This window comes from Mobula birostris, chromosome X (assembly GCF_030028105.1).
Source record: "Mobula birostris isolate sMobBir1 chromosome X, sMobBir1.hap1, whole genome shotgun sequence".
In the NCBI taxonomy this organism is placed as follows: domain Eukaryota; kingdom Metazoa; phylum Chordata; class Chondrichthyes; order Myliobatiformes; family Myliobatidae; genus Mobula; species Mobula birostris.
This window is the reverse complement of record NC_092402.1, coordinates 8108402-8119996: the sequence shown is the minus strand read 5'-3', so window position 1 is coordinate 8119996 and position 11595 is coordinate 8108402. Positions and strand designations below refer to the sequence as shown.

At 46.6% G+C, this 11595-nt stretch overlaps 1 protein-coding gene across 1 annotated transcript in view; it reads right to left on the bottom strand.

Annotated features, from left to right (window-relative positions):
- Positions 1 to 321: 321 nt before the first annotated feature.
- The window catches only part of LOC140191855 (uncharacterized), a 135699-nt gene continuing 124425 nt past the window's right edge, over positions 322 to 11595 (bottom strand). The window contains exons 16-17 of the mRNA XM_072249648.1: positions 5228 to 5477; positions 322 to 583 (exon numbers count right to left, since the gene is read on the bottom strand). Of these exons, the coding sequence (XP_072105749.1) occupies positions 577 to 583; positions 5228 to 5477 (257 nt within the window). The 3' untranslated portion in view covers positions 322 to 576. The remainder of the gene's footprint in view (positions 584 to 5227; positions 5478 to 11595) is intronic.

The following is an 11595-nucleotide window of genomic DNA, read 5'->3' as shown; positions in this document are numbered from 1 at the left end:
ACGCAGAGAGTGGTGGGTGAATGGAATGGGCTACCAGCGACTTTGGTGGAGGCAAATATGACAGGGTCTTTTAAGAGACTCCTGGGTAAGTACATGGAGCTTTGAAAAATAGAGGGCTATGGGTAACCCTCGGTAATTTCTAAGGTAAGGACAGCTTTGTGGGCTGAAGGGCCTGTATTGTGCTGTAGGTTTTCTATGTTTCCATGTGTCAATGTTCCCACTGCTGTCTCTCCTCCCCTCAACCACATAGGTAAGATATCATCAGCATGTTATCTACTGGGGAGGCAAAAGAACTGATGCAACATTACAGTGGTTCACAAGCTTTAAATATATTTAATACGTTTTGGAAAGAGATACATTTACAAAAAGCAGTAGGTTAAGGACTAAAATTTCCACTCAGTAGATTAGTAAGTTATAAAAAATGATTTATTCTCAAATTTAAGCAGTGTCGTATCATGTCCAAGACAGAAGAGGCTGGAGCGTAAGTGGACAGGGGCATCAGTGCACTGTAGAGGTGTTGCATCACGTAGAAACGGCTGAAGCGGTTTTTCTGCAGATCATTGCCAACGTGGACTGTTACCGCCTGCAAGATGAAAAGTGTAAGCTTACTTTGAACTTGGAACCTTGAAAAATTTTCTATCATAGTATGTACAGTATTGTGCCAAATTCTTAGGGACAGACATACACACACACACACACACACACACACACACACACACACACACACACACACACAAACATATATATAAATAGTTAGGGTGCCAAAGACTTTTGCACAGTATTGTAGTAATTTTATGGATTACACTGTACTGCTGTTGCAAAAAACTACAAATTTCATTATGTATGTGAGTGATGATCTTCCAGATAATCTTCCAGAAATAGTAGGGGACAGAGGGTCCAGTGAGATGGAGGAACTGAGCGAAATACATGTTAGTAGGGAAGTGGTGTTAGGTAAATTGAAGGGATTAAAGGCAGATAAATCCCCAGGGCCAGATGGTCTGCATCCAGAGTGCTTAAGGAAGTAGCACAAGAAATAGTGGATGCATTAGTGATAATTTTTCAAAATTCGTTAGATTCTGGACTAGTTCCTGAGGATTGGAGGGTGGCTAATGTAACCCCACTTTTTAAAAAAGGAGGGAGAGAGAAATCGGGGAATTATAGACTGGTTAGCCTAACGTCGGTGGTGGGGAAACTGCTGGAGTCAGTTATCAAAGGTGTGATAACAGCACACTTGGAAAGCGGTGAAATCATCGGACAAAGTCAGCATGGATTTGTGAAAGGAAAATCATGTCTGACGAACCTCATTGAATTTTTTGAGGATGTAACTAGTAGAGTGGATAGGGGAGAACCAGTGGATGGTGGTATATTTGGATTTTCAAAGGTTTTTGACAAGGTCCCACTCAGGAGATTAGTGTGCAAACTTAAAGCACACGGTATTGGGGGTAAGGTATTGATGTGGATAGAGAATTAGTTAGCAGACAGGAAGCAAAGAGTGGGAATAAACGGGACCTTTTCAGAATGGCAGGCAGTGACTAATGGGGTACCGCAAGGCTCAGTGCTGGGACCCCAGTTGTTTACAATATATATTAATGACTTGGATGAGGGAATTAAATGCAGCATCTCCAAGTTTGCGGATGACACGAAGCTGGGTGGCAGTGTTAGCTGTGAGGAGGATGCTAAGAGGATGCAGGGTGACTTGGATAGGTTAGGTGAGTGGGCAAATTCATGGCAGATGCAATTTAATGTGGATAAATGTGAAGTTATCCACTTTGGTGGCAAAAATAGGAAAACAGATTATTATCTGAATGGTGGCCGATTAGGAAAAGGGGAGGTGCAACGAGACCTTGGTGTCATTATACACCAGTCATTGAAAGTGGGCATGCAGGTACAGCAGGCGGTGAAAAAGGCGAATGGTACGCTGGCATTTATAGCGAGAGGATTCGAGTACAGGAGCAGGGAGGTACTACTGCAGTTGTACAGGGCCTTGGTGAGACCACACCTGGAGTCTTGTGTGCAGTTTTGGTCCCCTAATCTGAGGAAAGACATCCTTGCCATAGAGGGAGTACAAAGAAGGTTCACCAGATTGATTCCTGGGATGGCAGGACTTTCATATAAAGAAAGACTGGATGAACTAGGCTTGTACTCGTTGGAATTTAGAAGATTGAGGGGGGATCTGATTGAAACGTATAAAATCCTAAAGGGATTGGACAGGCTAGATGCAGGAAGATTGTTCCCGATGTTGGGGGAAGTTCAGAACGAGGGGTCACAGTTTGAGGATAAAGGGGAAGCCTTTTAGGACCGAGATTAGGAAAAACTTCTTCACACAGAGAGTGGTGAATCTGTGGAATTCTCTGCCACAGGAAACAGTTGAGGCCAGTTCATTGGCTATATTTAAGAGGGAGTTAGATATAGCCCTTGTGGCTATGGGGATCAGGGGGTATGGAGGGAAGGCTGGTGCGGGGTTCTGAGTTGGATGATCAGCCATGATCATAATAAATGGCGGTGCAGGCTCGAAGGGCCGAATGGCCTACTCCTGCACCTATTTTCTATGTTTCTATGATCAACCTGATTCTGATGTGGGTCTCTATTGTGGACTGAGAGTGGGGAAATGATGGTTAGGAAAAGGGGAAGGGAGAGGCAGTGAGTGGGAAACACCAGAGAGACATTCTGTAATGATCAATAAACCAATTGTTTGGAATCAAATGGCCTTGCCTGGTGTCTCAGGGCTGGGTGTGTCTGCAACCACGCCATCTAACTGCACTGGCACTCCTCCTCTGCCACCTGTCCCCCACCCCTCCCGCGGTACTCCACCCTCGCCATTCCCAACATTCTTCGCTCCCGCCAGATTTACAAACTCGCTCTCCGCTCCACGTTGACAAATACAGTGCTATGTGCAAAAGTCTTCGGCAACCTAGCAAGATAGATATGTAACGCTCGGCTCGAACAACTCACGTCCGCCTAGGGGAACTGGCGTAGGCCCTACCAAACTGTGTACTCACGTTTGCGTAGATGCTACGTAATGCACCCCTGATACAAGCCCACACTGTAAAATATCAGACAATTAAGTGATTACACTTTATAACTCTTTTTTGGTGGTGTGGTTAGTGGAAGCAAATAAAACAAAGGTGCCACTCAGTAAATTTATCAGTTTTGTGCACAAAATTAAGTCTTTGGAGCTCACACCTCCCCGATCCATCCAAGAACGACCCCCGAAGCGTCCAACTCTGGTATCTGCCCAAATTGGAACCAAGTATTCAAGTATGAAAAAAGAACGTCTGATGAACTATTGGTAGAGCCACAAATATTGCTGAATATTAGTATCAAAAGCAGTAGGTTGGCAACTCTGCCTCGTACCGTTTCTCTCGCAAAAATGGTTGGACAGGAAGTGTCAATACTCACAATATCCTCACACGTCCGGTATTACATGGTTAGACCAATACAGATCCTCTTTAGTCTTTAAATATATAAAAAGTTTAAGAAGCTTGAATCTTTACATAAATTATAATCGTAGCTATACAAATAGAAAATATCGTATTTTGGAAGTGACAAATGCTAACAGGGGAGGAGAGCAACCATTTGGGAGGTTTGGAAATGCATTTCGTCTCATTCATTGCCCACTAAATTACTCTTTTTCCTATCAACACAAAGAGAAAAAGAGCCTCTTTCCAATTGACCATAGCGGCCGCTGTTAAATTCCCCGCTTCTATATTTTGATATTTTGTTACAGAGGTGCCGGAGCGGCATTCCGGTGAGATCCGGCAGCACTGCACGCTGGGTTGAGGGGTAATAACTGTTCCTGAACCTGGTGGTGTGGGTCCTGAGGCTCCAGTACCTCCTTCCTGATGGTTGAGGGGGTAATAACTGTTCCTGAACCTGGTGGTGTGGGTCCTGAGGCTCCTGTACCTCCTTCCTGATGGTTGAGGGGGTAATAACTGTTCCTGAACCTGGTGGTGTGGGACCTGAGGCTCCTGTACCTCAATCCTGATGGTTGAGGGGTAATAACTGTTCCTGAACATGGTGGTGTGGGACCTGAGGCTCCTGAACCTCCTTCCTGATGGTTGAGGGGTAATAACTGTTCCTGAACCTGGTGGTGTGGGACCTGAGGCTCCTGTACCTCCTTCCTGATGGTTGAGGGGGTAATAACTGTTCCTGAACCTGGAGTTGTGGGTCCTGAGGCTCCTGTACCTCCTTCCTGATGGTTGAGGGGTGATAACTGTTCCTGAACCTGATGGTGTTGGTCCTGAGGCTCCTGTACCTCCTTCCTGATGGCTGAGGGGTAATAACTGTTCCTCAAACTGGTGGTGTTGGTTCTGAGGCTCCTGTACCTCCTTCCTGATGGTTGAAGGATAATAACTGTTTCTGAACCTGGTGGTGTGGGTCCTGAGGCTCCTGTACCTTCACCCTGATGGCTGAGGGGCAATAACTGTTTCTGAACCTGAGGGCGCTGAAGGCGTTACGCTGACTGTGGTGTTTTACAGACACTTAGATAGGCTGATGGATGATGGAAAATGGCAGGCTGTGCGGGAGGGGAGGGTTAGGTTGATTGCTTCATTGATTGACATGCGGCGCAAAATAGACCCTTCCGGCCCTTCGAGCCACACCGCCCAGCAATCCCCCGCTTTAACCCCAGCCTAGTCTCAGGGTAATTTACAATGACCAATTAAACAACTGACCGGTACATCTTTGGATTTGGGAGGAAACTGGAGCACCCAGAGGAAACCCACGTGTTCACGGGGGGAGAAGGTACAAACTCCTTACAGACAGCGGTGGGATTTGAACCCGGGTTGCCGGTACTGTAAAGCATCGCACTAACCACTGTGCTACCCGGCCGCCCCACCATCTTGAGGGAGGTTGAAAGGTCAGCACAACATCTTGAGCAGAGGGGCCTGTGCTGTGCTCTACTGTTGTATGTTCTGTGTTTTTAAGGTTCAGGAAATCTCTCAGCACTACCTCCCGAGACAGCACTGCTTCTTCGGTCCTGCGCCCCTTGGACAGGTTTCTCGATTAGCACGTAAAATGAGAGCTAGACTCTGTGCGTGTGCCCAAGGCACTGACATAGAACAGAACAGGAGAATTCCCCACCCTCAGGAACGTGCGAAAACTGGGCGAAAGAGGGGTCAAAATTAAATGCAGAGTCAATGGACAAGAAAAGGCCACCAAGGAGATGGGTGGAGGGGCTGGAACCAATAGTACGATAAAAATTCTGGCGTTCACCTTTTTCTTTTACCTGCCATGATTGTTGAGGTCCTTTTGTCTGATCCTGGGTTTTGTGGAACGGGTAGAGCTACGGAGGAGCAAAGCTGGGGCCTTGGAGGACACGCACAGCTTCCCTCTGCTCCTGTCCTCAGTCACCCCCTCGGGATAGGCAGATGCGCTGGGAAATCTCTCGTCAAATTGATTCTGCTGGTGCTCGGGCCGGTTCCTGCAGTCGGGTTCCACGGCACTGTCCCGTAAGCAACTCATGCAGCAGATCCTGTCTGAGGTATAAGATGAATATTTTAGCTATCGAAAAACATTCAAGATTATTTAATGTCATTTTCAGTACACAAGTGTAAAGGAGAATGAAATAATTGTTACTCTGGATGGGATGCAGCAGATAAATAAAACACACCAAGCCAAACATAAGAAAATCTGCAGATGCTGGAAATCCAAAGCAACACACACAAAGTGCCGGAAAAACTCAGCAGGTCAGGCAGCATCTACAGAAAAGTGTAAACAGTCAACGCTTTAGGCTGAGACCCTTCATCAGGACTGGAAAGGAAGGGAGAAGAGGTTGGGGGTGGGGGAGGAGAGGAAGAAGTACGAGGTGGTAGGTGATAGGTGAGACCGGAAGAGGGGATGGGGTGAAGTGAAGAGCTGGGAAGTCAATTGGTGGAAGTGATGAAGGGCTGGGGAAGGGGTAATCTGATAGGAGAGGACAGAAGACCATGGAAGAAAGGAACGATGGTGGAGCACCAGAGGGAGGTGATGGGCAGGTAAGGAGAGAAGGTGAGAGAGAGAAATGAGAATGGGGAATGGTGAAGAAGAGAACCAGAAGTTCGACAAATCGATGCTTAACTCACTACTAAGATAAGCACCCTAAGATAAAGAACACAATAATAATAATAAAAACACAATAAATATAAATAAGCTAGCTTATAGACATAGATTGATTGTACGTGCATAAAGTGACTTTAGGCACAGGAGTGTCTCAAAATCACAATCAACTTTAACATCACCAGCATATGCCATGAAATTTGTCGTTGTGCGGCAGCAGTACCTTGCAATACATAATAAACTAAATTACAGTAAGTATATTTAATTTAGTTTTATTTTTATAAGTAGTGCAAAAAGACAAAAAGAAAATAGTGAGTTAGTGTTCACGGGTTCAATGTCCATTCAGAAATCTGATGACGGGGGAGAGGCTGTTCCTGAATCATTGAGTGTCTGTACAGAAGGAGACTCTGACAGGAAATGATCAGGTAGTGGTGGTTGAGGGTGTGGGTTAGTCACTGTTTCTGAGTCTGGTGGTCCAGGCGTGGATGCTATGTAGCCTCCTCTCCGATGGGACAGGGACAAACAGTCCGTGAGCCGGGTGGGTGGGATCCTCCCTGACGTTACTGGCCCTTTCCCGACCCTTGATGGCAGGTAGGCTCCTGGCCCGGCTTCACTGCCCCCGGTGGCTCGTGGGTGTGGACTCACTTCTGGGGATCCTGCGTTCTGATGTTTGATGTTCTGAGTGTTACTTGTTCGTTGTTTTTGTTGTTTGCGTGACTGCACATCTGATGATCTTGTTTCGTGGGACGTTTTCTTCAAGCGGGTTCTCTGATGTTTCTTTGCTTTGTGGCTGCCTGCAAGAAGATGAGCCTCGAGGCTGTGCACCGTAAGCATACTTCGATAATTACTGTACTTTATACTTTGAACTTTGAATACATCCTTGACTGCTGGTAGTCTGGTGCTGGTGACTCTTTGGGCACTTAATTGTTTACTGAAACACTTAATTCAACAACTAATAATTCAGTTTTACTCAGCCCACAAGGCTGTAATAAAATCTAGCACACATTCAGAAGTTTTAAAAAATTTTCCTACACAAGGTATACACTCAGTGGCCACTTTATTAGGTACACCTGTACACCTGCTCGTAAATGCAAATATCTAACCAGCCAAACATGTGACAGCAGCTCAGTGCATGAAAGCATGCAGACATGGTCAAGAGGTTCAGTTGTTGCTCAGTCCAAGCATCAGAATAGGGGAAGAAATGTGACCTAAGTGACTTTGACTGTGGAATGATTGTTGGTGCCATATGGGGTGGTTTGAGTATGTCAGAAACTGCTGATCTCCTGGGGATTTTCAAGCACAACACTCTCTAGAGTTTACAGAGAATGGTGTGAAAAACTAAAAAAACATCCAGTGAGCAGCAGTTCTGTGGGTGAAAACACTCCGTTAACGAGAGAGGTCAGAGGAGAATGGCCAGACTGGTTCAAACTGACAGGAAGGTGACAGTAACTCAAATAACCAAGTGTTACAACAGTGGTGTGCAGAAGAGCATCTCTGAATGCACTTCACGTCGAACCTTGAAGTGGACGGGCTACGTCAGCAGAAGACACTCAGTGGCCACTTTATCAGGTCCCTAATAACCTGGCCACTGAGTGTAGATTTGTTGGGATTTATTGCCCATCCCGGATTGCCGAATAGGAATGGTATGGGGCAAATTTCTTAAAACTACTCTGTGAGGTGAAAGGTGCTTCCAAAGTGCTCTTGTGAAGAGCTCTTGGAGGTGACTGTGTCGTCTGAAATTATTCGCTAATATTTCAGTTTTCCGTGTTTCGTTTATTATCAAAGTACATATACTGTCTGTCACCATATACAACCCTGAGATCCACTTCCTTGTGGGCATTGATCTTTAAACACCCTCCACATGTCTGATGTGGACCTTGTCAGAGAAAAGGTACTCCCAATGAACACAAAGTTGCTGGTGAACGCAGCAGGCCAGGCAGCAACTCTAGGAAGAGGTATAGTCGACGTTTCGGGCCGAGACCCTTTGCCTAGTCCTGACGGAGGGTTTCGGCCCGAAACGTCGACTGTACCTCTTCCTAGAGATTCTGCCTGGCCTGCTGCGTTCACCAGCAACTTTGATGTGAGTTGCTTGAATTTCCAGCATCTGCAGAATTCCTCGTGTTCCCAATGAACGCTTCTTGGTTCCTGCCTCATGCCCTCGTAATTTGCCCGACTCCAGTTTCAGACTCTTCCACAAGGACCATACCTACCCTTATCTCTGGCTATCCTGAAAGGTAAGGAGTTGTGGTCACTGTTTCCTCACTGTTCACACACTGAAAGGTCAGTCACCTGGCCAGGCTCGTTACCTGACACCAGGTCCAGTATGGACCTTCCTTTCGTTGGACCACCCATGTATTGATTCAAGAAATCTGGATGCACTTAACAAATTCAGCCCCGTCCAAACTCTTTACATTAAGAAGGTCCCAGTTTACATTAGGGAAGTTGAAATCCCCCATGACAACAACCCGATTATTTTTACACATTTCCTTAATCGAATTACACATCCGTTCCTCAGTGTCCCGGTGACTATCTGGGGGGGGGGGGGTCTGTAGTAGAATCCCATCAGTGTGATTGCACCCTTCCCATTCCTGAGCTCCACCCAAACGGACTCAGTGTCTGACCCCTCCATTATAAATATCAAGAACATGCGATGAATAGTCCTTGAAGGTGAGAAGTTGTGCGAACAGTTCAGTGATGGGACAAGTGGAGGGGAGTTATCCCCTCTGGTTCAGGAGCCTGATTTTTGAGGGGAGGGGGTAATAATCGTTCCTGAGCCTGGTCTTGGGGCTCCTGTACCTCCTGCCTGTTCTTCGGGTAGGCAGCTGGATGGTGAAGTGTTGTTAAGATCTGGATGTTAAAACAACTCCCTTTCTTAAAGGGAGCACATACTACTTCTCAGAAGCTCCTTTGCCTGGGAATTAAAATGTCTCATTCTGTCTTGTTCTAATACACTTTGGAATCAGAGCCAGGGATTCCCTACAACAATTCTGCAACCCTGTGCTAAATGGACAGTTCACTGCGCCATTGACAACTTAATCTTTGACCGTAAACACAAGGAATTCTGCAGGTGCTGGAAATTCAAGCAACACACATCAAATTTGCTATTGAACGCAGCAGGGCAGGCAGCATCTCTAGGAAGAGGTACAGTCGACGTTTCGGGCCGAGACCTAGTCCTGACGAATGGTCTCGGCCCGAAACGTCGACTGTACCTCTTCCTAGAGATGCTGCCTGGCCTGCTGCGTTCACCAGCAAATTTAATGTGTGTTGCTTAATCTTTGACCATTTTCTTTGTATGTTAGCTCTGCTGATTTTCACCTCAGGAAAAACTTAAGACCATAAGACGGATGATTAGGCCATTCAGCCCATCGAGTCTGCTCTGCCTTTCCATCAGGGCTGATCTACTTTCCCTCTCAACCCCATTCTCCTGCCTTCTCCCTTTAACCTTTGATACCCTTAAAAACAAGAACCTATCAACCTCCACTTTAAATATACGCAATGAATTGGCCTCCACAGCCACTTGTGGCAATGTTTTCCACAGATTCACCACCCTCTGGCTAAATACTGCTCATCGCTGTTCTAAAGAGACGTCCCTCTATTCTGAGGCTGTGCCCTCTGGTGCTTGACTCTCCCAGTTTAGGAAATATCCTCTGCACATCTACTCCATCTAAGCCAGGGGTTCCCAACCTTTTTTACATCGTGGACCCTTATCATTAACCATGGGGTCCGTGAACCCCAGGTTGGGCACCCCTGGTCTCTCTTCAATTAGATCCCCCACTCATTCTCCTAAGCTCCAAAGCCATCAAACGTTCCTCACACGTTAACCCTTTCATTCCCAGTATCACCCTTGTAAACCTCCTCTGGACCCTCTCATGATCTGCCAGCTCACCCTTTCTTCGATACAGCCCGAGTACGCTGGATGCTGAAGAAGTCTGTCCTGGTGTCAGAGGGCCGTGTCTGTGCCTGGGTGGAAGGGAGGGGGAAACAGGGCTTCGGTTGCTGCTGTTGTTGGTCGCCTGTTGTGGCCTGTTTTGTGGTGTTCAGGGTTTCTTTGCCAAGCATGCTACATTGGGTGGGAGGGAGGGGGAAACGGGGCTTCGGTTGCTGCTGTTGTTTGTCACCTGTCGTGGTCTGTTTTGTGGTGTTCAGGGTTTCTTTGCCAAGCATGCTACATTAGGTGGGAGAGGGGGGGGGGGGGAACGGGGCTTCGGTTGCTGCTGTCGTTGGTCGCCTGTTGTGGCCTGTTTTGTGGTGTTCAGGGTTTCTTTGCCAAGCATGCTACATTAGGTGGGAGAGAGGGGGGGGAACAGGGCTTCAGTTGCTGCTGTTGTTGGTCGCCTGTTGTGGCCTGTTTTGTGGTGTTCAGGGTTTCTTTGCCAAGCATGCTACATTAGGTGGGAGAGGGGGGGGGAACAGGGCTTCGGTTGCTGCTGTTGTTGGTCGCCTGTTGTGGCCTGTTTTGTGGTGTTCAGGGTTTCTTTGCTGAGCATGCTACATTGGGTGGGAGGGAGGGGGGAACGGGGCTTCGGTTGCTGCTGTTGTTGGTCGCCTGTTGTGGCCTGTTTTGTGGTGTTCAGGGTTTCTTTGCCAAGCATGCTACATTGGTGCCAGAACGTGTTACAGCACTTGTGGGCTGCCCCCAGCACTCCCTCAGCTGTGTTGGTTGTTAAGCAAACAACACATTTTATTCTATGTTTCAATGTACAGCCCTGTGCAAAAGTCTTTGGCACACGCTCCATATATATAGCTAAGATGCTTAAGAATTTTGCACAGTACTGCAGTAATTTTATATATTGCACTGTATTGCTGCCGCAAAAAAAACAAACCTCATGACATATGTGAGTGATGATAATCCTGATTCTGATGCAGGTCTCCATTGTGGACTGAGAAGGGGGGTCAGGGAGAGGGGAATCATGGTTGGGAAGAGGTGAAGGCAGAGGGGAGGGAGTGGAAAGCGCCAGAGAGACATTCTGTAATGATCAATAAACCAACTGTTTGGAATCAAATTTCCTTGCCTGGTGTCTCAGGGTTGGGTGTGTCTGCTCCCCGACCTCTGACACCCCTTCTCTGCCACCTGTCCCACACCCCTCCCGCGGCATTCCACTCTCACCATTCCCAACATCCTTTCCCACCAGACTTACAAACTCGCTTTCCGCCCTAAGTCGACAAATACAGTACTGTGTGCAAAAGTCCTAGGCACCCTAGCTCGCACGCTGTCTGTCTGTCTCTCTCTCTCTCTCTTTCTCTCGATATATATATATATATATATATATATATATATATATATATACACATACACACACACACACACATATATATATATATATATATATTATATACACATACACACACACAGTGGCATGCAAAAGTTTGGGCACCCCAGTCAAAATTTCTGTTACTGTGAATAACCAAGCGAGTGAAAGATGAACTGATTTCCAAAAGGCATAAAGTTAAAGATGACACATTTAATATTATAAGCAACAAAACTTTTTTATTTCCATCTTTTACAGTTTCAAAATAACAAAAAAGGAAAAGGGCCCGAAGCAAAAGTTTGGGCACCCT